This window comes from Aedes albopictus, chromosome 2, assembly GCF_035046485.1.
Source record: "Aedes albopictus strain Foshan chromosome 2, AalbF5, whole genome shotgun sequence".
Classification (NCBI taxonomy): Eukaryota; Metazoa; Arthropoda; class Insecta; order Diptera; family Culicidae; genus Aedes; species Aedes albopictus.
Genome location: NC_085137.1, coordinates 450,776,641 through 450,799,996, shown reverse-complemented (window position 1 = coordinate 450,799,996; position 23,356 = coordinate 450,776,641). Strand labels below are relative to the sequence as shown.

Genomic DNA, 23,356 nt, shown 5'->3' with positions numbered 1-23,356 from the left:
CATTGGTCCAAGAACCTTACTTCCGTAAGGGGAATTTCTATCTAGGAAACCTTGTGAACCCGGTGTTTGCTTCTTTCAGTAAACATGAAATGGCAAACTCGCGTGTCATACCTCGAGCCTGTGTGCTTGTCAACAACGCAATAGTTGCTACACTCATCTCTGAACTAACCACCAGAGATGTATGTGCTATTTTTTTTTTCGTTTAAAGAGATTTTACCCTACAAGGGCATTCATCTCTGATCTAATTTTATTTTCGCTTTATTACAGAATCACATTTTTCTAACAACTTTTTATTTTTTTCTATGATTCGGTCAAGCTTCTTATTGGTATAAACAATCCATTCATTCCCCTGCATTTCCTCTCTTTCGGGCTCCTCTGCTGCGTATTCGTGGGTATCCATATCAGTGCGCATCGATGGAACGATCCCGTTTTCTTTTCGTCTCTCTTGCTATTTCTTTTCTGTTGTCAGCCTCACTGTTTTCATTGTTGCTGGTTGGTCGAAGCGTCTGAGCAGATCCAGCAGTGCTTTTCGGCTGCAATGGTCCAGCGGTTGTGTTTTTATTCGTTGCTTTCGTTACTTCGGAACATTTTATATTCGGATGTGATCGTTGACCGCAATTTCGGCAAGTGGTCGGCTGATTTCGATAGCTCACCATGCTCATCTGGTCGTGTATTTTAATATACGATGGAATATGCTTCTGCAGCTCAATCCGCACAACTCGTACTCCGTTGGGCGTTCCCGGGAAATACTTCTTCCACAGCTCTCTTACAACCGACTTCACAACTCCAAACTGTTTCATATAATTCGCGACATCAACGTTGGGCATATCAGGTGGCAAATCGTGAACCCTCACGGTGGTGGATGTGTCTTCCAAAAAGACCGGAATCAGAAAGTTTTTGTTCTCGGCTTGCATTGAATGCTTCAGATTGTGTGCAGCAGCCAAATCCTGTGCTGCCTCCAAACTGTTGAGCTCGATGAGGGCTTGTTTGCGGATCGTGTGGAGTTGAAGATTTTTTATTTGTGATACATCAAGCTTGATTTGATGCACAAGAAATTTGTGCACTTCTGTTGTATTTGGATGCGAAGGTAACACACTGAAGTCCACTACCAGCGTGTTTTTGCGGTTGAAATCCATTGTTGAATTGTGCACGATAGCACAATGACACATCTAGTATAGCGAATATAGTATAGCGAGAGGCAGAGACAACCGTCGCGGTTGAAAGCCAGCTGACAACTGATATGTGCTATTACAATTGATGTAGCTGTTGGAAACCTCAACAGGAAATACGTCTATTGTTCGGTTTATTTACCGCATGATGAACCATCCCCTACGGATGCTTTCAAACAAGTCATCGCATACTGTACTTCAAAAGGCCTTCCGCTAATTGTTGGCAGTGATGCTAATGCTCACCATATCATCTAGGGCAGCTCAGACATTAACTTGAGAGGCTCCAGTTTTATGGAATACTTAAGTAGTACAGATCTTACATTACTTAACATAGGCAACCGCCCAACCTTCATGGTGTCTGCTAGAGAGGAAGTGTTAGACATATCGCTTTGCTCTAGTAGAATTAGTCACGAGCTGACCAATTGACATGTGTCAGATGAAGAATCTTTATCTGACCATCGCTACATCTTTATGGGCCATTTAAATGTTACTTCGCAAACATTGCGTTTCAGGAATCCCCGGTCAACAAACTGGGATCTTTTTACTGATTTGGTTGCGGCCAAATTTCATGGATACTCACCATCCATTGGCAATCCAAGTGATTTAGATGATGCCGTTGATACTACAACGACCTTCATCATGGAAGCTTTTGAGGAAGCATGCCCTCTACGGTCTGTGAAGATCACAAGAGGAACCCCTTGGTGGAACTCTGATCTGGCGAAACTCAGGAACCAATGTAGAAAGAGTTGGAACAGACGACGTTCGGCTGGTTCGGAGGCTTTCAGGTCAGCTCACAAGGCCTACAGGAAAGCTCTCCGGTCTGCTGAACGATCCGGCTGGAAAAACCTTTGTACAAATGTTTCCAGTTTGAGTGAAGTCAGTCGGTTGAATAAAATCCTTGCGAAATCTAAGGATTTCCGAATGAACGAACTTCGTTTGCCAAATGGCGATCCGACTTCCTCTAATGAGGAAGTTCTGGAATGCTTATTCAGCACACACTTCCCTGGATGTGTGGATATTACATCTTCGGATGAACCTGATATCTTTTCTTGTAGTTACGATTCTTTAGCTTTGGTTCGGAGTATTGTAACTATAGTATCGATTGAGTGAGCACTTAATAGCTTTGCTCCTTTCAATCTCCTGGGGCAGATGGGATTTATCCTATTTTGCTTCAGAAAGGATTTGATCATTTCAAACATGTTTTGAAAAAAAAAATACTTGTTTGCAGTTTTGCTACGGGGTATATTCCCAAATCCTGGCGGGATATTACTGTGAAGTTTATTTCAAAATGAGTCGTGCGTCGCATGAAGAAGCAAAGAGTTTCAGACCTATCAGTTTGACCTCTTTTCTTCTGAAATGCTTAGAACGCATTGTGGATCAACACATCCGTGATGTTCATCTGGCCGACGTGCCTCTTCATGTGAACCAACATGCCTACCAATCTGGTAAGTCCACTGTGATTCTTTTACACAAGGTTGTTTACAATATCGAGAAAGCATTCGCTCAAAAGCAATCTTGTTTGGGTGTTTTCTTAGATATCGAGGGTGCCTTCGACAATGTGCCTTTCGATGCCATATTGGAAGCCGCATATATATCTGCAATGATTTCCAATTGGATTCATCAAATGCTCTTCTCTACATTGCGTCTAGCAGAGATTAGGAAATTGAGTGTTTGTGGATGCCCTCAAGGGGGAGTCTTGTCATCGCTTTTGTGGAATCTTGTAGCAGATACGCTATTGAGGCAACTCAATAATAGCGGTTTTCCTACTTATGGTTTTGCCGACGACTACCTAACATTGCTAGTCGGTATGTGCATCAGCACCCTTTTCGACCTGATGCAAAACGCTCTTCAGGTAGTTGAGGGTTGGTGTCGCCAATATGGCCTTTCGGTTAATCTGAGTAAAACATCTATTGTTCTTTTTACGGAAAGGCGAAACCGAAATGGCGTTCAATCTTTGCGCGTCTTTGATTCTGAAATCGATGTGACTGAACAGGTAAAGTACGTTGGAGTCATTCTTGATTCCAAGCTTTCCTGGACACCTCACATTGAGCTCAGAATCAAGAAAGCTTGTATGGCTTTCGGGCAATGCCGGCGAACCTTTAGTACAACTTGGGGTCTTAAACCCAAGTATATCAAATGGATCTACACAATTGTTGTTCGGCCAATATTGGCCTATGGATGTCTTGTGTGGTGGCAAAAGGGCGAAATGTGAACGTTCCAATCAAAGTTAGGCCATCTACAAAGGATGTGCTTAATGGCGATGTCTGGAGCGTTCTCTTCAACTCCCACAGTAGCGCTCGAAGTTCTCTTTGACGTTGCTCCACTACACATTCATCTCAAACAAGAAGCACTTTCTTGCACTTACCGTCTACGGGTACTCGGTCTTCTAGAGGAAACTCCGTGGACCCGCACATCAACACACACCTCGTTATTTCCACTTTTGGCGAATTGGGACAAAGTTGTCCTTGCGCCAAGTGATCTTACAATTTGCTTGTAATTTTCCATATAGGACATTTTCCACGAAATTCCCTTCCCGGGAAGAGTGGACATCTGGATATCTGGAAAGAAGTATTTCAGACGGCATCGTATGTTACACTGATGGCTCCCTTCTCGAAGGTCGAGCAGGTGCTGGTGTTTATTCTCGTGAGCTAAGGCAGTCTTATTCACTTGGTAGACACTGCACCGTTTTTCAGGCCGAAATCTTTGCTCTTATGTGCGGAGTGCAATCAGCACTTCAGCAGCACGTAATGGGCAAAGTAATATACTTCTGTTCAGATAGCCAGGCTGCTATTAGAGCACTTGCGTCGGCCAACTCCAGGTGGAAGATAGTTATCGCTTGTCGAACTCAAACTGTTGGAGAAGTTTTCAGTTTGGACGTCGGAAGAACAATCCTGATAGCGGGTCCGTTTGACACAGCTTCAAAGCTAGAAATTATATTTGCATGTTAATTTTAAGCATATTTAGGAATAAGTTTTACTCACATTTGGTGTTCTTTTACAAATTCTAGGTTATTTTTGTCCTCACTGTGTTCTTCGTTGTAATTCTACCTGTGATAATAGTTCTAAGTTTAGGTTAACAAATTCAATCGTGTATTACACATTTTTACCTTTAGAAAGCACAAATAGTAAATAAGTTCAAGTAGAATAAGTTTTCAAATTAGTTTTAAGTTTAGAGGAATCTTTAGGTTTAGCTACAACTTTGTCGCTACACTGGTGATCTCAAAAAACTGTTTCTCCTTGCTGGTGCCCAATGACAGTTCTTCATCAGCCGTCAACGCATGACGGATGATTATTGCGAAGGGCGTACCGTGTACTCACTCCTTCGAGTTCGAAAAACTGCACAGTGGTTCGCCAACACAAACCGAGGAGCTGAATTCAACATACGCTGTTCACTAGTACGGGACACGCTTGTATGGAAAAAATAAATCCTCACTCCAGTCGACTTTTTAGATCCCATTTAGGTCCCATATGACCTGTACAAAATTTCAGCGCAATCGGTGAAACTATAATTTAGCGCAAGCGGTTCAAAGTTTGCATAGGATTTACTATGGGAAAAGTTACACTTTCAGATAAAAAATCCTACAGGTCGCCCTTTGTCTCCTTAATTCATATCGATCAACGTTTCTTGTAGAAAAATCATTTATGAAACTTTCCTTCGAAGACCGTAAAACAATTGGATGCTTGTGGAAAAAGTTATTGATTCATTACCGATTAGTGATCCAACGAACGGCTTTCTGTTTTGTTTTATCAGCAGCACTGCTGCTGCCGTTGTTGCATGGGGTTGCAGGCAGTAGCTACAGTGCTGCTAATACATAAAACAAAACAAAAAGCCGTTCGTTGGATCACTAATCGGTAATAAATCAATAACTTTTTTCACAAGCATCCAATTGTTTTGGGGTCTTCGAAGGAAAGTTTCATAAATGATTTTTCTACAAGAAACGTTGATCGATTTGAATTAAGGAGACAAAGGGCGACATCTGGGATGTTTTATCTGAAAGTGTAACTTTTCCCATAGTAAATTCTATGCAAACATTGAACCGCTTGCGCTAAATTATAGTTTCACCGATTGCGCGGAAATTTTGCACAGTTCATATAGGACCTAAATGGAATCTAAAAAGTCGACTGGAGCGAGAATTTGATGTGTGTCCCATACTACTGTTCACCTGTATGGGTACCTGGCCATTCTTACATCGCTGGAAATGAATTGGCTGATGAGTTAGCTCGCTCTGGAGCATCACATGACTTCATTGGCCCTGAGCCAGCTATTCCGATATCGGAGTGTTGGGTAAAGCTTCAGATTCACACCTGGGCTGCCACTCAACACAGATAATACTGGAATAGTTTGGAGTCATGTCGTCAAACCAAATTGTATTGTACTGAGCCATCTACAAGGGTGGCGAAGTATCTTACAAATCTGTCAAAGCAGAATTGCAGCATTCTGGTCAAAGCATTGACTAGCCACTGCCGACTCAGCTATCACATGGCGAATATTTAGCAAGCTGATTCATTTGCATGTGATAGCTGTGAATCCGATTATGGAACTTCGTATCATTTAATACGAACTGTCCAGTTTTTGCGCAACTGCGTTTCCGAGTATTCGGTAAACACTTATTAAGTGAAACTGACTTCAGAGACCTGAATATTCAGGATATTCTGTTGTTCTTAACCCGCTGGCGCTGTGGTAAAGAGCTATAGGCTCTCTTTCGCTTTATGCGTTATTACAGTGGCCTTTTCAGGGCGCTGTTTGAACCCATTGTGGTACGCTTATGCGTTAGTATCCTCTTCCAGGGTACTTTTCCTATTTCCCTACCTGTCCTTATCCCCATCCTTATCCTTATTACCTTCCTTTTCCCTCAGGTAGATGATGAAATAGGCTATTATTTTGGCGATGGCACTAATGTCCCAAATGGAGGATAACGTGCCTCTGGAGTCGGCCTTCTGATACCTGATACCTTCTGGATGCTGGGTTCGTCGTAGAATGCAGCAAATTCGTTGTTGATCCTACTACGCCTCACACTGCATTCCTGTTCGTATTTCAAGGATTACACTTGTCAATCGTTACAATGGTATCAAGGTAGGTACATGAATTCCTTAACTACCTCAAAAGTGTCTCCATCTTTCGTGAAAATACTTCCTAGAGACGAATCCTGTCGGGCTCGATTCCGCTTATTAGCATGTATTTTGTGACGCATTCACCACCAGTCTGACCTTCTGACCTCTGCCACCGTTCCAAATATTAGTGACTATACATGTCACCGCAAAGCACACAAATTGACCGGATAACGTGGAAATTATACCCCGGCTGTTGAGTCCTTCTAGAGCGATGACCTCGAAGTCGAACATCAGTAAGGATCTCAAGCAGACCTTAATGACCACATTTAACTCATGGCAACTGTGGCAACGGCAGAATTCGTGAAACTGAAAATGCCGAAGTCCATCCAGGCGAAGGTCTTCGCATTGTCGGGATATTCCGGACGCGTTTGCTTACGACAAGCTATCGCAAATGCGTATGAGACAGCCGTCAGACGGCGCTCACAAGTCATAGAGGTTGTTAACCCCGAAAGTCGGTAGTAATGTCGGTAAGTCGAACCCCAGCCAGGCATCCCGGAGAGCTGGGAAGGATGGGCCTGAAAAGGCCGGCCCGTCCCAGATTGAAGGGAATAGAGGGACGACACAAGGCTGAATGAACCCTCTCAAATACTTCATTTGTTCCAGTGAATCCACAAACCGCCAAGAAGCCCGGCCTTCAGAAAAGCCACGGCTGACAAGTCATAGTGCAGGTAACACAGTTGAACCTGAACCACTGTGACGCAACCCAGCAACCGGTAAACGCAACTGAGTCGTGGATGGGTCCGGAAAAATGGCCTGCGACATGGCCGGGTTCTGTAGTTGAATGCGCCTCCACCGTGGTGGTCGATCGAGCAGTTCACGCAGACGCAGGACTGTATGACGAGTGTGTTGACAGGGCGAAGGCCGGTGATAATAGCGGGTGACTTCAATGTCTGGGTTGTGGTATAAGGAAGCCGTTTTTCGAAGCAGCAGGGTAAGATCCTGCTAGAGACACTGGTTACCGAAAGTGCTTTCAGCCAGAACGGAGCGGAGTCGATCATCAACGGTACTTTTTGTAGTCTTGGCCTAACAAGTAGTTCGAACTTGAGGGTAGCCGATGCCCTCGCACTCGCAGCGATCACCTGGCGGTTCGCTACAGTAATGCTTACAACAACAATAGACAGGAAGGTGCGACTATGTCAAGGCCACGTCTTCGTGGGTAGAAGGCATCACTTCAACGATGAAGTATTTGGGTTTTCGCTCCGCTATGAGCGAAACTTACTAGGTCTAAGCGGGAACGAGCTGGTAGTGGTGGATGTGATGCGACCATGACTACGCAAGTCCACCTTATGAATTGACCCACCGGCGTACTGGTGCAGTTGAGCGGATGTAGCGTGCATGTACTGATGAGGAGCGTAATGAGCAACGGGTGGTGTTTACCTCTGAAAAGTTCTAAGATAATGGTAAGTAACTTACCTGGGAAGCAAAAAGGCTTACTTTGAAGGTCTCTGTCAGAGTGGAGAGCTATTGCACATCCGTGGGGAGATCCCATTGAGGATCGGGATGGTCAAGACAACAAGACAAGAGATGTAATGGCTCCTACAGAGCAGTCTTCAGAGATGTGATAGGGGATTATGGAGGCTCTTTTTGCGTCATACACACTAAAAAAATCCGTTCCGATATACGTGCACTCCCAGTCACGGCAACGGGAACTATGCATAGCAACGATAACAACAATAAGAAATTTACACCGTGAACTAGATTTTGCGTTCTCTAGAACTCCCATATTGACAGCAGGAACCTGCAGAAACTAGTTCCAGTTCACGGTGTATATTTGCTTGTTCTCATATTTACGTTTGTTTGTTCACGTTCATCATAATGTTTTTTTTCGCGTGTAGTCATTGGCCTCCATTCTTAGGACAGCTGGGGACTGGGGCTGGCAATGAGAAGAGGGGTTCCGAGAGGAACTTGCGCGGATTGCAAACTCCTTTGGTGAAGGTAATGCCCCAGGTACGGACGGAGTTCCGAACCTGGTCTTAAAAGTAGCTATTGTAGAGGCTCTCGGGATATTCAGATCTGCTATGCACAAATGTCTGGACGAGACAGAGGTTTAAAAGCGGCGGAGCCTGGTACTCTTGCCAAAGTTGGAGAAAACAACCGGAGACCTGTTGTTATATAGACCAATATGCTTGATGAACACGGTGGAGAAAGTGCCCGAAAAGATCATCTTTAACAAACTTTTGGGTGTTTAAATGGTCTCTCGAGCTCGAACTAGTCTTTCGGAAAGAGAAGTTGACCGTAAACGCTATCTTGTCTATTAAGAAGACCGCTGAGATAGCGCTTCAGCATATGAAGGGGATTTGCAGCTGTGCAGTAGTGACTCTGGATGTTAGGAATGCGTTCAATCTCGTTCAATTACCAGTTGGGAGGCTATTGCCGATGCGCTCCCGCGTCTGGGGATACCTGGGTACTTATACAGGTTTCTCGAAAGTTATTTCCAGAATCGAGTACACCCGGTTCTTTTTTTTTGCACGGCCCGTTATTTTGCTATAACTCAGTCAATATTGAACCGATTCTCATGAAGTTTTGTACACTAATAGTACTAATCGTGCCTACATGTGTACAAAATTTCATAAGAATCGGTTAAAAATGTACTGAATTACAACAAAACCAGACAAAAAAAAAAGAATCGGGTGTACTAGTTAACGACTCATATGTTACTCATGTGCTTTCACATAACCTCAGGTGTAGATGATTCTACAGAATTATTTTCAAATAGTCTTCCGGCACCTTCTCATTATACATGCTTATACAGTTTTTGCCGAGTGGCGTTCAAAATTCTAGATTTTCATCTAAAATTGTTTTTATCCACATCCATTTATCAATTTCTTCTCACCACGCAGCTACACGTGGTCGTGCCCCTGATTTTGCGCATTTTTTGTGTTAACATCTGTTTCAAATAATTACAAAAAAGTTCTCTATTTTATACAAAACGGCGGTAGTAACCTACGAATTAATAATAAAAATAAAGAAACTCACACCATATTTTTCAAAGAGTTTACTTTGTTTTCTCTGAGATCTAAAATTATTGTTGTGAACTTTTTATCAAGCTACATCATGTGTTCATGAGTTTCACATATATCCAAATTATCTTCTTCTTCCTAGTACAATGTTAGGTCAATTTCTTTCATGTTCTTTCAACTAACCAATTTCAATTTTCCTTCAACTTCGGTTGATGGAAAACTGAAATCAATGGTTACATCAAGTTAATAAATTTTGTTACAAAGCTTGATTTTTTCCGAAACCAGTGCACAAACTACTTATTTACAATAAATTTACTAAAAAGCAAAACTAAACGAATGTGCTCTACTCTTAGTTGGTTATATCCACCGAAACGCCCAGCATTTATTTCTACAACCAATTTTATGTGTTTTGATTTCTATTTACAGCTTAGTATACTTAGTGGCTTGACTAATTGGCACTACTTAAGTTGGACAAATTTACCTTCCGACGATGGTGGCACTCCCGCAGATGATGACGAAGACGACGACGACGTCTGGATCAAGCAAATCGACCGATACGTCGTGGACTGCTCGAAGGTTCTGCGCCCGCGGTGGTGCAGGGGTCGTTCGTCTCCGGGTCCTCCCCTGTCCTGGAACCCGTTGTGGTCTTGCCGCTCCGGATCATTCACTTTCGGACGCAGTTCCTTGTAGCTAAGGTATGAAGTTTCGGAGTTTGATTCTGTGGGTGAAAAATGAGGAGAGGAAATGTTGAAATTTCACAATTCTGCGAAAGTGGCTAGTCCGGAGTCAGTCTAGGGAAACGTGATCGCTGGGATGATTTTCGAATAAGAACAAAATGGGAATAGAAAAAATGTGTGGTTGTGAAATTTATAAATTTCCTCCAATCCCACTCGCATTCATAATTATCTTTCGATGGTCGGTGGCGGCGGTGGTGGCGGTGTGGTGACGACGAGCGAAAGTTGCACCCAACAAGACACCCAGCCAAGTGACGAAGAAGACAAAATTCAGCACACGTTCAAGCTCGAGCAAGAGGAGATCCGCGATCTAAAATTAGAAGTTTTCTCGTTCGATTTAACGCTCCGACGCGATACATTGTGTGGTACGTGGCCAAAAGTTTGAGGAAAAATGTCGTTTTTCCTCTGTGATGGTACTGCGACGGAAGTGGATTTTTGGCTTTTATTTTCTAATGTTACTTCACGATTGTATTTTCTTTTTCGATGAAGTGCCAATAGATTTAGTGAAATTCAGGTTTGTGCTGTGCTCTACTGGATTAGAATTTGTAAAACTTTTGTATTTTATTCATTTAATCGTATTTGCAAGGATAGTGACAATTTCAAATACTTGAAATAGCATTGAATATATTTTAAGAATCCCATAAAAGCGATGAATCGTATCCAAACGTACATAACGTCAATATCATCCTTCTCAAGAAAAGATATAGTCCACCTTATTCATGTTCTAAAAACAAAAGATCACCGCCCACGATCTTGTTGGAAAATCACGCTTCGGTCAATTGAAGTCACAGGTTTTGCGGAGAGGACCACTTTTGAGCCATATCTGACGGCGCGACATGTAACCGTGATGTTTATTTAAAATGCTTTCGTGATCTGTCTCCGTCCGACGGTTAAGCGGCTATGTATGATGATTCATATGGAATGGTATTGCAACAGAGCAACAGACCACTCTTCTCTGTCATAGAAGGCATTAACTCATCACCTCAAGATCGTAATACTAGAATGAATGGCCAACACAGTCAGTGGAAAAATGGTAGTGGTTCATTGTAGGATGTATCGTGTTGTAAAAATATCCTTAAGACCGATTACAAAGATGATTTTTTTTAAATACATACCATGAATAACCCCGTCGACATCAAGGATGCGAAATCGATTTATAGGGAACTTCTTCCAACCACGACAAACGTGGATTCGATCAACACTAAATAAAATGCTATATTGCTCAACAGCAGAATTGTGGTGGTTCATCACGAAAGGGATATACTAATTCTAAATATATAAGGGAATGACACATCGACGCATTATCATGCTTGCTTTCTCAATCACGTGATCAACCTACGACTGCTTGGTGCAATAGGGTCCTAACCTTATCAGTTGTTACTTTGCGTATTCTCTTTTCGTCTGTTTATACAGGGCGACAGCCTCTTGTCTTGATTTATTGACAAAACATGCTAATCTATTGGTGCATGAAAAGATAATTACGTCTGTTTAATGTGTCGAAATCTAAGATTCAATGCTATTTATCTCTTCGCAATGGTTGCGGAAAACCATTTAAGCTCAGATTTGTATGAATCTTGGTCTTCTTAGAATACATTTTTCTTTGCGCATGTTCACTTTTCATCATCATCATCATAAAGAGCCATAAAAAGGCTCTATGTCCCCACTAGGACTTGGCCTGCCTTTCTTCAACTTAGTGTTCTTTGAGCTCTTACACAGTTATTGATTCAAGGGCTTTCTTTGCCTGCCATTGCACATTGGGCAAAATCAAGCCCAAAGGTGGAAAAAATTAATAACTTTCTTAATACAAGACACTATGTGACCATCAATGGCTTATTCGAAAGCAAATTTTCTCAAGAATTGGTTGGTGGGTGATTCATGTACGGGCAACTTCTCTGAAGCGAGTTATAGAGCCCGTTTTACCCCAGTTCCCCCTCAAATTTGTGAATTTCTGTTATTTTACGGCACTTGTTATGATTTTAATGATTTTTTCGCTAGGATACCATCGCCCCACTCCCATTGAGTAACGTTACATACAAAAAGTTATTAAATTGTTGGAATTTTAGGGTGTTGTAGGGTCAATTATGGAATGGTATATTTTTAAGGTAGAAATTCATTTTTATTTTTATTTATGATTTTTTACGTGACAATAATTAAATAAATGATCGAACAATCATGGTTTATTCCTAAAAAAACCATTTTTGGCGAGTTTGATCTCAAATTATGGGTTATATTTAAGTTTTTCCGCATACAAATATAAGTAGTTCCCATCCTTATACCACCGATTCCAAACATTTCCAAACGATGAGCCATTGCTTATATACTCCAAAAATATCCTGAATGTTGTTTGCGCATAGCCCCATAGACGGGAGGTGACGGCAGCATATAGTTATAGAGCTTAGTTTACCTAAACTCCCCTATAAACTTATTTTTTATTGTTTTTAAATTAAAACAACTTTAACTTGAAACTTCTATGCATGATATGAGTTAATATTGATGAAGAGCTATCCAGTAATATCACTGCATCCTATGAAATTTGGAAATTTAGGGTACAATGGGGTTAAATGAAAAAAAAAACAATCAAAAAGCATGAATGACCATATAAGTTGACAAATAACTTTTTTGAAAGATAATATCCATACGAGTTCATTAATGACTGATTGATGCACAGGTAGAACACATATAGCCGAAGCGATAAACGCGCGAGTATTCAGCAAAACCATGCTGAGAGTGTTCGGTTCAATTTTTTGTCGGGTCAGGGTTTGGCATTATTGAAATTCCCTTGACATAATGTCAAATGAACGACAGCATTTCCTCAGAATTGATGTGTGTATCAACATATTAACTTGATTTTTCGTATACGGATAGTACTGACCGTCAATTTTAATGTGGATTTATTAAACATTGATTGAGTTATGTCGAAAAACAACCCGTGCAAAGAAAGAATTGAGTGTATGTAATGTAGGGTGCAAGACTTTTTGGACAGGGTGTCCGATTTTGCACAGTACGTACAGAAAAGTATCTAGCCGAATACAAAAAAATCAAATCAATACCAACATCTTGAGGAATTTATATCTAACCTGAAGAGTTTTGTTTTTTGTGCAATTGAACTTGATTAATTACTAAACTTTTCTTTTGCATTGACCATATCCACCACTGATCTTCGTTAGCGAACAATCAAGCGAAAGACTGCATATAAGACATAAGTTTGTTCGAGAACATCTGGCAAGGAAATCATCCCTAGAGCAAAATTCGTCAAATATAATGGCAGTATGTCTTTATAAAAACGATGAAATTGTACTACCGCCACAATCGGGAAGATTCTGCTTCAATGAACGGCAACGCCAGATGAAGGTGACTTCGATTATGATCAGATGTGCAAAGAGATGTGCTTAGGAAATCTAGTATCTATTACTTAAAGACAGACACTATCCGTCATAAGTAGAGACTCACAAAAAGTATTGCAATAATATTGAATCACCCTAACTCACCTCGATATCTCTAAAACCAGAACACCTACAAAAATGCCGCTTTCAGAAAAGTTGTTGCTTTAGGGCTTCTGAATAACATTGTTGAAGACAGCATCTTTGTAAGGTATTGGAGATATCAAGGTGAGTAAATGCGATACAATATTCTTGCAATACATTTTTTGAGTATATACTTATGACGGGTAGTGTACTTGGCTAAGTGGAATAAGACTGTCATATTATTAGTGTATAGCAAAACAAAATAAATACCTATATGATGTTTAAGTTGCTATTTCATTAACAAAAATATAACGAATGCATTTTGGAGACTTTTTACTACAATGTGTTACTACAATCCCCATAAAGTCTATCGGCAAGCAGCAGCTTGGATATTCTCAAATTCACGCTACAGCTCTTTATCATGGAATGCTCGGAATGGTGAATAATGGAAGTATGCGACATGGATTTTAAATATTATTTCACGTATTGATTATAATGTTTTTCATCTTCAATACCAAAATTCCGAGAAATAAGCAGCAGCATATTTTGCGCCATTATCCCCCAAACGTCATATTTATAACATCTTTCATGTATACTCATTGGAATCAGAATATTATAATATGAATGATATATTATATTAACTGCAATGGTACAATTTGATTATACTTTTAGGAAAATTGGGGTGAAACAAGCTTTACACCCCGCTGAAGCAATGTCGTAAGTACAAGAATCATTCGTATAGAAATTATCTGCCAAACAAGCTATTTGTCAACTTATATGGTCATTCAAGCATCTTGAATGTTTTTTTTCTCATTTAACCCCATTGTACCCTTAATTTCCAAATTTCATAGGGTGCAGAGATTTTACTGGTTAGCTCTTCATCAATATTAACTCATATCATGCATAGAAGTTTCAAGTTAAAGTTGTTTTAATTTAAAAACAATAAAAAATAAGTTTATAGGGGAGTTTGGGTAAACTAAGCTATAAAACTATATGCTGCCGTCACCTCCCGTCTATGGGGCTATGCGCAAACAACATTTAGGACATTTTTGGAGTATATAAGCAATGGCTCATCGTTTGGAAATGTTTGGAATCGGTGGTATAAGGATGGGAACTACTCATGTTTGTATGCGGGTAACCTTAAATATAACCAATAATTTGAGATCAAACTCGCCAAAAATGGTTTCTTTAGGAATAAACCATATGTGTTCGATCATTTATTTAATTATTGTCACGTAAAAAATCATAAATAAAAAAAAAATCTACCTTGAAAATATACCATTGCCTAATTGACCCCACAACACCCCAAAATTCCAACATTTTAATAACTTTTTGTATGTAACGTTACTCAATGGGAGTGGGGCGATGGTATCCCAGCGAAAAAATCATTAAAATCATAACAAGTGCCGTAAAATAACAGAAATTCACAAATTTAAGGGGGAACTGGTGTAAAACGGGATCTATAACCAGAGTTTCCGATTGCTCATGTGTACATAAATGTGACAGCGAGCCTCACACCAAATTGTCTCCTAGCTCTTGAAAATCGCAGTGTGCTGCGCTGCTAGGAGGCTCACGAATATCTGGTGGGTGCGAGCTTGGCGCATAGCTCCCGGGGAGCTCGTCTCATGCGCTGCGTGAGCTGTTGGTATCTAAGGTGAAAAACAACTTCTTGGTAACGAAGAACCTCAACAACTTTTTTTCCGTACACAACTCAAGTGTCTGATTGGTCTATGCGATACGACTAGGGACTCTCAATGCAAAGGTTAAGGTTTCAATTCTCGTTCGTTTAGGAAGTTTTTGTCGTGAAATTTTCTAATTTAATCAGCGCATGAGACGCAGCTCATGAGACACATCTTGAGAAAAATGAGGCACACAACTTTCAGTCTCAAAATGTACAGTGCTCCTGGGAGCTCGCTTGCAATGTGGCTCCCGTACATGGGACTACAGCACGTGTACATCAACTCTGTCTATAACTCACTTTAGAGAAGTTGCCCGTACATGAATCACCCACCAACCAATTCTTGAGAAAATTTGCTTTCGAATAAGCCATTGATGGTCACATAGTGTCTTGTATTAAGAAAGTTATTATTTTTTTCCACCTTTGGGCTTGATTTTGCCATTAGAATAACTAGCCACAGAAGTCCAATGTCGCGACTGTTCGTGTGACTAGCATCTAGTATGCTACGCCCCTACAGCGTCAGTAGCGGTACTAGAAGTGTCAAATAAATTTTGTTTACCAAAACAAAAGGTCCTCTACAAGATGGACACATAAAAATAGTCAATTATTGCAATCAAAGTTATTAACATAATTAAATGGGAAAAGTGATCACAGCGCCATTGGAGTTCTAGTGTATTTCTATTATTTTGCCCAATGTGCATTGCTTGAATTTGTATATTGTGAGGCAAGTAGAATGATATGATACACTATTCCCATGGAATCGAGAAAATTTTCCCGACCGAAACGGGAATCGAACCCGCCGTCTCCGGGTTGGCGATCCATAGCCTTAACCACTAGGCTGACTGGATACCCATTGCTGACTTTTCAGTTTTTATGATAAAAAAGTCTTGCTTTAACCTTCCGTAACTCGCGCGGTTGACTACCTGCGGCAGCACCACGCTAATGCTGAGTACAAAAAGCGAGATTTTTTCATCGTGTTGTACAAAATACAACAGCGCGATCGCTCGAGGGTTAATATTTTTTTGATTTTTAAGTGTGTTTCGTAGGTACATTCAAAAAACAACTTTTTCATCTTTTTCACGAACGCCCCCACTAGGACAAAGTCTGCATCTCAGCTATGAGCACTTCCGCAGTTATTAACTGAGAGCTTCCTCTGCCAATAATGACCATTTTGCATGTGTATATCTTGTAGCAGGCACGAAGATACTCTATGCCCAAGGAAGTCAAGAAAATTGCCTTTGCGACAACTTCTCGAACTGACCGGGAATCGAACCTGGCACAAAACTGTTGGTACCGAATAATCGATTACCAACTTGGAGTACCTGTGGACTTTTTGTATTTCAGCTTTTGTGGAACTAGGCCGAATGATTATCCGAACAGTTATAAAACTGGAAACGGATTGTTTTTTTTTTTAATATATATTTAAGATATCTAAATGCATGCATATATATCGGTAGAACTTCCTGAACGAATAATTGAAGAAATCCCGTGAGGAATGTAAAAAAACGGGAAGAATCTTTGGAGGAACCCCGGCAGGAATCCTGGCACGAATACCTAAATGAATCCCGCAATATTCTTTGAAGGAATCTTTGAAAGAATACAAGTTGGGATCCCTGAAGCAATCCTTGCAGGAATCCTTTACGATATTCAGAAAGAGATCTTTGAAAGAGCTCCAGCAGTAATCCCTGAAGGAATTCCGACTAGAACGCTTGAAAGAAACCTTTCACGATTTTCTAAAGCAATCCCAGTAGAAATTCCTGAAGGAAGCCCGGGAGGATTTCCTGAAGGAATTCTGAGTGGCATATCTGATAGAATCCTAAGAGGAATCTCCGCTGAAAGCTCGTTAGGAATCCATTTAATAATCCCAGAAAAAATCCCGGGAGAAGTTACTGTAGAAATCCCGAGAGGAATGCCTGCGAAACTCCCAAGAAGCCAGCAGGGATCCCAGCACATATACCTAAAAGAATTCCATCAGAATTCTCTGAATATATGTTGACAGAACTCTTTGAAAGAATGCTAGGATTAATCTGTGATGTAATTCCATGAAGCCATGAAGCCATGAAGCCATGAAGGAATGCTGGTTAGAATTTTTCAAAAAATCCTTTCAGGATTTTCTAAAGCAAACCTAGCAGAAATACCTGAAGTTATTCTTGAAGGAATCCCGTGAAAAATACTTGATGGAATCCTTAGAGGGATCATTACAGGAACCTCGGCTGGAAGCTGAGCAAGAAATCCGGCAAGAACCATAGACGAAGTCGCAGAAGGAATTATTGAAAAAATTCCTGAAAAAAAAACTAGAATAATTTTCTAAAGAATCCCATCAGAAATTCCGACACAAAAACTTAGAAAATCAAGGATTGCCTAAAAAAAATCTCGACAGAAATCTATATTCTGTATTTACAAGAGGAATCTCCTAAATAATCTCAGCAGGAATCCCGGAAGGAACCTTCGAAGGAATTCCAGCACGAATTCCTGAAGGAATGCCGAAAAGTATAACTTAAAGAATCCGCTCAGGACATTCTAAAGCAATCCCTGCAAAATCCCTTGAAAAGATCTCACCAGCAATCCCAGCAGCAATTCCGAGAAGAACACCTGAAGGAATCCTGGGAAGATTCTCGAAAGGAATGCCTGAAGAAATCCCGGAAAGAATTCCTGAATGTATCTAGAAAATCTCATCTCATCTGAACAAATCTCACTTCTTCACCCTACTCTTTACCATCTACCTTACCGTCTTCTCTGTCCTCTATTCTAACCCTCTATCCTACGCTCTACCATAATCCTCAACCCTACCATCTGTTCTATCCCCTACCGTGATTTCGGGTGAAATTGATCACTTTTCACAGTTTTTGGCTTCTAATTTTTGAATAGTTATCGATATGGTCAAACCTAATGCTTTAAAATAAGTACGGCCACGAATTTCATCAGTCAACGAGGTTGAAATTTTTACTGCAAATCATTTTATTGCAATAAATATCATTTAAAATAAAAAATCGGAAAATTTAGTTTCGGGGTGAAATTGATCAGTCAGTGAAATATCTTTGTAAGTGCTGAAAATAAATTTTCCAGCTGAATTAACCACCCCAGAATGCGAAATGCTTTTTAAAACTAATACAAGTATGGTAAATTCTTAATTATTTAAGTTTAAAGTTTGATAAATCTAAAGAAAACGCCTAAAAGTATGCAATTTTCATACTAAATAAGTTATTACTTTAGCAAAAGTACAATTTTATGTATAAATATCAATATTTATAGAACTTTTGATGACGAAATCGGATTTAGCGAACACGTGGCAGCTATAAACATTCATTCGAATATTTATTTCATGTACGATACAGCTACGGTAACAAAAGTTCGAAAGGGTCTTTAAAATTTGCCGAACACTCAATTTGGGAAAATATTGAATTTAATACAGAAATATGTGATTAATTAGCTGTAAAACATGTAAGCTCATCATTCAATAACCCTTGAGCCAGATGATGGTCATTTTCTACAAAGTGTTTTAAATTCAAAGCTTTATTTTTGACAAATAAAAATTGCCCTCACGTCGATCAATTTTACCCCACTGATCAATTTCACCCGAAATCACGGTACCCTATCCTCTACTCTACCTGATACCGTACTCTCTACTACTCTAACCCTTTACCATACTCTCTTTACTGTGCTTAATCCCACCTTCTACCCTACCATTTGGTCGAATACCATTTGGCCGTTTACCATTTTGCCGAAAGGGTCATTTGGCCGAGTGCCGTTTGGCCGAATTCTGATCAAAACAATTTTGAAGCGTGGGAAAACTCTGGATAACATTCTAGCTGCCAATATGGCCATCATAAACATTTTCTTCTTTTAATCATAGGCTTTTCTTTCTAGTGTTACCCTTCTAGGGATTAGCTGGAGTTGAAACTGTGAATATATTTAGCTGAGATTTTTCCTTCTTTAAATCATAGCCTGTTCTTTCGATTGACACTGATATAGAAAACAGTGGTATGATCACTTAGGTCCAGAGATGCCAGATATACAGATTTTCTCTGTATTATACAGATTTCTGACCTTCTATACAGACAAGATACAGAATATAGAAAAATGCAGATTCTTAAAATGTGATATAGAATTCTCTAAGAAGCATAAAATGTTCGAAAATTTAAGTCATTTTTAATAAATTCAATGAAAACTTTATAAATTGCTGCTTAAACATAGATGAATTTATAAAAAGAAATGTGCATTTTTACACACGTCTTAGAGAAATAAATACCAGTACCAAATAAAAAACCGTCAAGAAGCAGCACAACTTTATTAGTTTCTATCGAATTATAGGACTCTTGGTGTCTGCTGTGAATACGGCGATACAGAAAAATTTGTATTGATACAGATTTTTGATAAAATAATCTGGCATCTCTGCTTAGGTCCATCATTACCTTTTCGGCCAAATGGCATGCGGCCAAAACGGCATTCGGCCAAATGACCTTTTCGACCAAATGGCATTCAGCCAAATGACATTCGGCCAAATTACATTCAGCCAAACGGCATTCGACTAAATGGCGTTCGGCCAAATGATCCGGAACCCCTCTACTCTACCCTCGACCCTCCCCTTCTACCCTATCCTTCACCCAAACTCTTTACCTGACCCGATCTGGTCGTGTTCGGTTCAGGTATCAGGTATCAGGTATCAGAAGGCCGGCTCCAGAGGCACGTTATCCTCCATTTGGGACATTTGTGCCATCGCCATACATATAAGCCTATTTCATCATTTATCTGAGGGAATGGAACAAGGGACGGAATGGGATTAGGAAAGGGAAAGGTGATGAAATAGGAAGGGTGCCCTAGAAGAGGGAATGAATGCATAAGCGCAATGAGAGCTCATAGCCCATACCACAACGGGTTTAATCAGTGCCCTGAAAAGGACATTGTAAAACGCATAAGCGTAAAGAGAGCCTATAGCTCATTGGAGGTAGCTTGTGACGTCGTGCCTCTTTCAATATGACATTATAAGGCACGTCATCGAAAGCATCCTCAATATTCAAGAAATCACCCAAGCAAAAGCTACGTTTGAGCGAGTATTTTCTTGAAAACGTATACAACTTTGTATAAAAGAGTCACTGTGGACGTCCCAAATTTGGAAGCATGTTCACATGAAAGGGCATGTCAGCCAGACGAACATCACAGATGTGATAATCGCATGGATAATCGACAATGCGTTTCTAACATTTCAGAAAGAACTAGGTAACCAGATGAATCTGGAACTCATTCCTTCTTTATACAACGCACGCACCCTTTTGGGATAAATCTATAAAGTAATTTAACGCCATGAAAATACCCAATAGCAAACTACAAGAGTTCAAAACATGTTTGAAATTCTCAAATCCCTTTGGAGAAAAACAGGACAAACCCCCATTTGCGCCTGGAGATTTGAAGTAAGCAGAGTTTTTTAGGGCCCACTAAGTCGATTATATAGCTATAATTCTCAAGCGGAAGCTAGAGATTCGTAACTTTACAAAATAATTGTTTATCCGAAGATATTTTGAACTTGAACAGATCAGAGTTCCATTCAGGAATACCTCTTACGGTCCGCACAGACAGCAGAGGACAAGCTTCTTTCAAAGCAATAGTTATGGTATACCACAATGGAGGGCGTTGTAGGTACAAAACCACAATGAAACTCTCTTGGATTAGCTATGGAAGCGAGTTATCCATAAAATGTGGTCGCAACCAATTAGTACTGGTTCCCTAGTTTATTGAGCAGGATCGCCTGAATATGCAAATTTTGCGAAGGAACACTCAAAAGTGCAAAGAAGGTCAAATGGAGATTCCTCATCTGACACATGCCAATCAGTCAACTCATGAGTTGGGTTAGGTGCAATTCTATGTTAAGTTATCTATGAACTGTACTACCTAAGTAATCCATCCAACTGAAGCATCTTAAATTAATGTTTGAGCTACTTCAGATGATGTAATCTTCGTAGCAATACTGCCAAATACCAGCGAAAAAATGCTGAATACAAGAGCTTGCTTGAAGGCATCCATAAGGAAATGTTGAAACATACTGTTAACGTTATTCTAAGATATAGCATGCTCGAGGCACGACACTTCATTTATAATGAAACAAGCAAACTGGGTTCACAAGGTAACCAATACAGAAGTAACCCTACGAAAATGAACTTTTCAAAGTAGAGCCACTTGGGCTACGCACGCACGCTGAAAATTGATCTGAGGTTTCCTAGCCGTAGCCACTACCCAAACTAGACAGGATTACACTCTTCACAATCACAGCACAAAAAGGAAACATCATCGACAAACCAAATCGGTGTCAATTGAAAAACGCCAATGGCGAAAACGCATTAAGCGAAACCATAAAGGTAGTATTGTAAGCTAATTTACAACATTTGAATAATCCTGCCCTTATTTAGCCTCAAATTTGAGACTTAAGAAGGGCAACTGATTATCTCGGAGAAACGCAAGGTCCACTGCACTATTGCTCCGTTTAGTGCAGTAAGGGCGTAATACTGTGCGCCCTAATTTTCCACAGGCTCCGTTTGTGGTTAGGTTTTTATTAGACCCCCCCTAACCATTCATTCCTTGGCACGGTAAGCATAAAGCCGCATAACACCATGAATTAGGAGTCACCCGTTTAGTGGACTCTTACCACTGGATCAGGCGGTCCGTAGTGTTATTCTTAGCCAATTGAGACAACCGCTACCGACACTACACAGCTTTCTAGGCTGATCGGGAAAAGAAGTTAACATTGATGGTTAACTTCCAAACGAGCCCGAACAGCCCCAAAATAATCTGGCATCTCTGCTTAGGTCCATCATTACCTTTTCGGCCAAATGGCATGCGGCCAAAACGGCGTTCGGCCAAATGACCTTTTTGACCAAATGGCATTCAGCCAAATGACATTCGGCCAAATTACATTCAGCCAAACGGCATTCGACTAAATGGCGTTTGGCCAAATGATCCGGAACCCCTCTACTCTACCCTCTACCCTCCCCTTCTACCCTATCCTTCACCAAAACTCTTTACCTGACCCAATCTGGTCGTGTTCGGTTCAGCCTACAAGCATGCAGTTTGTTTTGGCACGTTTACCACCAGTCCAACCTTTGCTGTTTCTTGTTCCAGGTGGGTGTAAAGTAGGGAGCGGCTTATTTTTCAAAAGTTGTTGAAAACTGGAATTCGTATGCTCTTCGTATGCTGGAAGTCGTATCTATTTAAATCATTTAAAAATGGAAGCCTCCAAGTTTGAGCAAAAATATTTAGATTGGAAGTGGCGCAAGCATTTAATCTTTGATTTAAACATTGAACAGCCGTAATTATCTGCCTCTTTTCATGCACCAATAGATTAGTAAGTTTAGTCATAAATAGACGAAAAGTAACAACTGATAAGGTTAGGGTCCTACTGCACCACGTAGTCGTATGTTGATCACGTGATTGAAAAAGCAAGCATAATAATGCTTCGGTGTGTCATTCCCTTAGTTTTAGAAATAGTATATCCCTTTCGTGACGAACCAGCACAATTGTGCTGTTGAGCAATAACAGTTTTGCGTATTTTTTCATCTCTTTAATCTTTGTTTGAGGTGATGTGAATTGTTTTAATAATTGAGCGATTACTTATACTTGCATATGTGGAAACAAACTTTTGTTTACGTTGCATGTGAGATTTACCACAAGTTTTAAACAAAAAGTGAGCAAAATTGTAAAACAGGGAAATGTTTTATCTGTCGCAAATTTTTCATTGCCGATTAATCTAGATACACCGATTGCTGTCGAATTACCGGGGTAAACTTTTATTTCGACAAACTGGTGGCCTTACATCGCTTTGTTCATTAAAATTTGGCAACTCTATTTTTGTTTTTGGGGGTGGAAGCTCAGGTAAAATATTATCTCCTGGGCGCCCATTAAAAACACCACCCCCGGCAAAGACTGGCGCTTGAGCCTAGCTATTGAGCACTGTAGTTGGAGGAAATGCCAATGCAGAACCCGTAGCTTCCGGGAAGGTAAGCCCAGCTCCCTTGGTTAGTGGGTTGGTGTCAGGCCCTGCGAGCCAGCCGTAAAAAAGACTAGCACCGGAAAATCAACAAGAGAAGAATGCGAACCGATACCAATGGCGACGACCACAGCGACGAAAAGGGACTTGCGATTGGAAGCTCGGTACGTGGAACTGCAGATCTCTCAACTTCATCGGGAGCACCCGCATACTTGCCGATATACTGAAGGACCGCAGGTTCGGAATCGTAGCGCTGCAGGAGGTG

The 23,356-nt window shown here is 40.5% G+C and overlaps 1 protein-coding gene across 1 annotated transcript in view; it reads right to left on the bottom strand.

The window, feature by feature from the left end:
* Positions 1 to 9,584: 9,584 nt before the first annotated feature.
* The window catches only part of LOC109419679 (titin), a 556,752-nt gene continuing 542,980 nt past the window's right edge, over positions 9,585 to 23,356 (bottom strand). The window contains exon 19 of the mRNA XM_062853862.1: positions 9,585 to 9,958. Within this exon, the coding sequence (XP_062709846.1) occupies positions 9,699 to 9,958 (260 nt within the window). The 3' untranslated portion in view covers positions 9,585 to 9,698. The remainder of the gene's footprint in view (positions 9,959 to 23,356) is intronic.